Consider the following 3,505-nt stretch of genomic DNA (forward strand, 5'->3'; position numbering starts at 1 on the left):
GCTTAAAATAATTATCTCATGCATTAGAAAAAGAAAGCCTCCATATCATGAGAAAAATTAAAATATTTTTTGCTTTCAATACCTTCTTATCACTTCTACAAATACATATCAACGGTTAATTTGTTGTTTCAATCATGTGAAAATATTTTGATTATGGAAAAGCGATTTTTTATGTATTTTGGTGATGTCTTTTGATTAGCTTATCTTTCAACATTAATTCACATCAATTCATCTCATATAATTAATTTGCTTCCTATCCAACTTCAATTAGTTAGACTCTTGAATTTTCTCACATTAGTTATTCTTTAATAGCTTTGGAAGTTAATAAAGTGTGGTACATTTTCTATAGGAGATTTTAGTTGTATTTTTTCATTGATAAAAAATGTCATTGTAATTTTGTCTATTTAATTTCATATTCATGCTCAAGTAACACTGGTTCTAAAATTTCAACACTTGTGAGATTTTCTCAATGACTATGGGAGATCCCTATGTATTATGAGCTAAGTATTGTGAAATTTTGTTGATCATGGCCAGCATGCCTAAAAATAACATAGCTACTCTTATAGTCATTACCATTCCTCACCACTATCACTGCAATGTGAGTGATAAAAGTTGTGGTCATAAACCTTTAAGAAATATAGTCATTAATAAATTTACTAGCAAAATGTGGTGTTTTCACCCTTTTATCATGCAGAATCAATTAATATTGTTAAATGAATGGGTGACTCCAAATGTACTAGACGAACACATATATTAATGATTCCTTTCACTACCACTATAATGGAGTCCGTTCTCTAGGGTGTCAACGTCTACAGTCTAATCCCCGTATTATGCCAGCCATTTGAATAGGGTTCAGGCCAAACGTCGATTCTAAATTTAGAAGGGTTTGTCAGAATTTATTTGAAGAAAACAGAGCTAGCAGTAGGTTCTTTTTTAAAGAATTCTATCATTAAATATTGTATTAGTATTATAAAAGTAATATAGTATTAAAAATATCAGGGTAATAGAAAGGAATATTTATAAAGCTTATCAGTCTGAAATAGAAACAAGAAATAAAGGACACAGTTTAAAAGTATTAAGTACTTGATAAGTGTCAGCAGAGGGTCCAGAGGGACCATCTGATTACCCACACATCTGCGATAACATCATCAATTGACTTCCATCCAATGAGAGTTCTTTTTTCTTCTTCAATGTTCTGTTCTCTGGATTGAGCACAAACTCCTCCCTCTTCAGAAGTAGAAGAATGGGAGTGAGACCCTCAATCACCATGGTCAGGTCTAGTAGAATGTTTACATTTATATCATTAAATATTTTTTTAATGTGTGGCAAATTATTCAATTGTATAATTCAATGACCCAATAAAAATCTGATTGCAAATTCAACAACTCGATGAAATCCATTGCACTTGGAGTTTCCCAAATCCATTAACAAAGAAAACTACAGAAATAAACATGGAATTGATTTTGCCCCAAGAAAACTGCAGAGCTAGAAACATAACACAGTCTCAATTTGTTGATACAGATAATAGGAAGAAGCAGCATCTTGGGGTGTGCCCATGCTGGCAATCAACACAGAGGTTTGTGCATTATTGGTAACTAAACTATCATAACCTGTCATAGAATAGCAAATTCAATGATTTCATGGACACCCATTACACTTGAGTGTCTTAAAACTTTACACAGATAACACTGAACAATGAGAAACATGGAATTCACCAAATTCCATGAAAAGCACAGAGAAAGAAACAGAAACATGAAATTATTTCAATATGATGAACACAACTACGGGCAAGAAACAGCATCTTGAAGACTCTTAATGGCGGCAGTCAACACAGAGCTAAAGTTAACCACAAACTCCTGTTGGGAGAGACCATCAACTGGATTGAGCTCAAAAGACCATTTGACAATACACTTATCCTCTTCCATTCCCTCTATCACTTGCAAAGTAGCTTCATACCCCTCAATTCCCTCCACGTTGGTATCGATAATAGTATAACTATAACAATGGTTAGCACAGTCCAAGGATTTGAGTTCCTCTTTGGCCCAAGAAGTTTTTTCTGGTGAGGAGGGAGAAGGAAAGGAAAGGGAGCGAACACAGCCAGGGCCCTGTGTTGGTGTTCCCTCCACTCTTTCGCAAACCAGCAAGTTGGGCTGCCATTTTTTCAATCCATAGAAGTCGTTGAGAATCTCCCATACGCGTTGCAATGAATCCACCACAGGAACTTCGATGGATCCCCGCCATTTGGAGTTCTCCATTTAGGGTTTGGATTGGTCGGAACGTAAGGAGGAGATATAAATAGAAAACAGGAGCATCAAAGAATCTAGACGAAGGAAATTTTATGGCTGGTGCAGGCGGCCATGACAATTGGAGGGAGGGCCTTATTTTAATTCTTATGCCAATACAAACAACTCCTGCCGTAGGCGGCCATGATAATTGGATTGTGAGATCATGTTTTCATCAGCATCTATCATTGTACTTTTTACTCTGAAATTCCAATGAAAGCATGCTATCTGTTAAACAAACCTATATGAAAAATAATAAAATGAAATTTTGTTAGGTTATATGTTTTAATCCTTCCTTTGAATGCAACCTTTCTTCCACAAGATAACAATATTGTATGCAAACTTTAAGAATTAATATTATGTCCAAATTGAAAGAAAAGCAAGGAGCAATATTGTAATGGATTTATTTAATGTAAAGTCACATGCAAATTTTTTAATGTCAAATCATGTCATTATTTGTAATGGGTCTATAGATTTTTAATATTTCAAAATGTTTAACAAATAATATAATATAAGTTTAGTTGACAATTAGAAAGTGATTTTATTTTTAATATTATTTTAAAATATACTAACAACTTTTTTTTTAAAGTGTAAAGTTAAAAATTATATTCTCAGGAACTAGTCTATGTATACAAGTTTTCTTCCACCTTAATAATGATTCTTATACCAACTTTCCTCTATTAAAGGAATAATTAACATATTATCTCCAATTTGTGACAGGAGCAATGACATCATCTAAAGAAACAAACCACTTATATTTTAATGCACAAATTTGAAGTATAATTACATTAAAAAAAATTAATCGTCAAGTCATGTCATTTCATGTGATGGGTCATAGATTTTTAATAAGTAAATTTTTAAGATGTAAAAGAATATAATAAGCAATATAAAATTGAACCAACAAATAGAAAATGATTTTATTTAAGTTCTAAAATATATTATCAATTTTCTTGGAAATGTAGAGTCAACAATAATAAGAATAGTTAATTAAAAAATTGTCAAGAACATATATATACATAAATAATCTTTTGATCATAGTAATAGAGCAATAAAATGGTAAAAAAATTGAAGCAAAAGAGTTATCATATCCATTAGTGGGAGTTATTTGATCTATGAGAGATGGTTTCATATCAAGTTATTATAATATATAATCTTACTCTTTTCATTATTCACTTCCTCTACAATACTCAATTTTAATACTACATAAAAACAAAGAACTCTTA

General features: G+C 31.8%; 1 protein-coding gene across 1 annotated transcript; it reads right to left on the bottom strand.

Annotated features, from left to right (window-relative positions):
* Window positions 1-1,781: 1,781 nt before the first annotated feature.
* On the bottom strand, window positions 1,782-2,255 carry LOC131859302 (lachrymatory-factor synthase-like). Its single transcript, XM_059212895.1, has one exon. The coding sequence runs from the start codon at window positions 2,253-2,255 to the stop codon at window positions 1,782-1,784; it is 474 nt and encodes a 157-aa protein (XP_059068878.1).
* Window positions 2,256-3,505: the final 1,250 nt, after the last annotated feature.

This window comes from Cryptomeria japonica, chromosome 10 (genome assembly GCF_030272615.1).
Source record: "Cryptomeria japonica chromosome 10, Sugi_1.0, whole genome shotgun sequence".
Taxonomy (NCBI): Eukaryota; Viridiplantae; Streptophyta; class Pinopsida; order Cupressales; family Cupressaceae; genus Cryptomeria; species Cryptomeria japonica.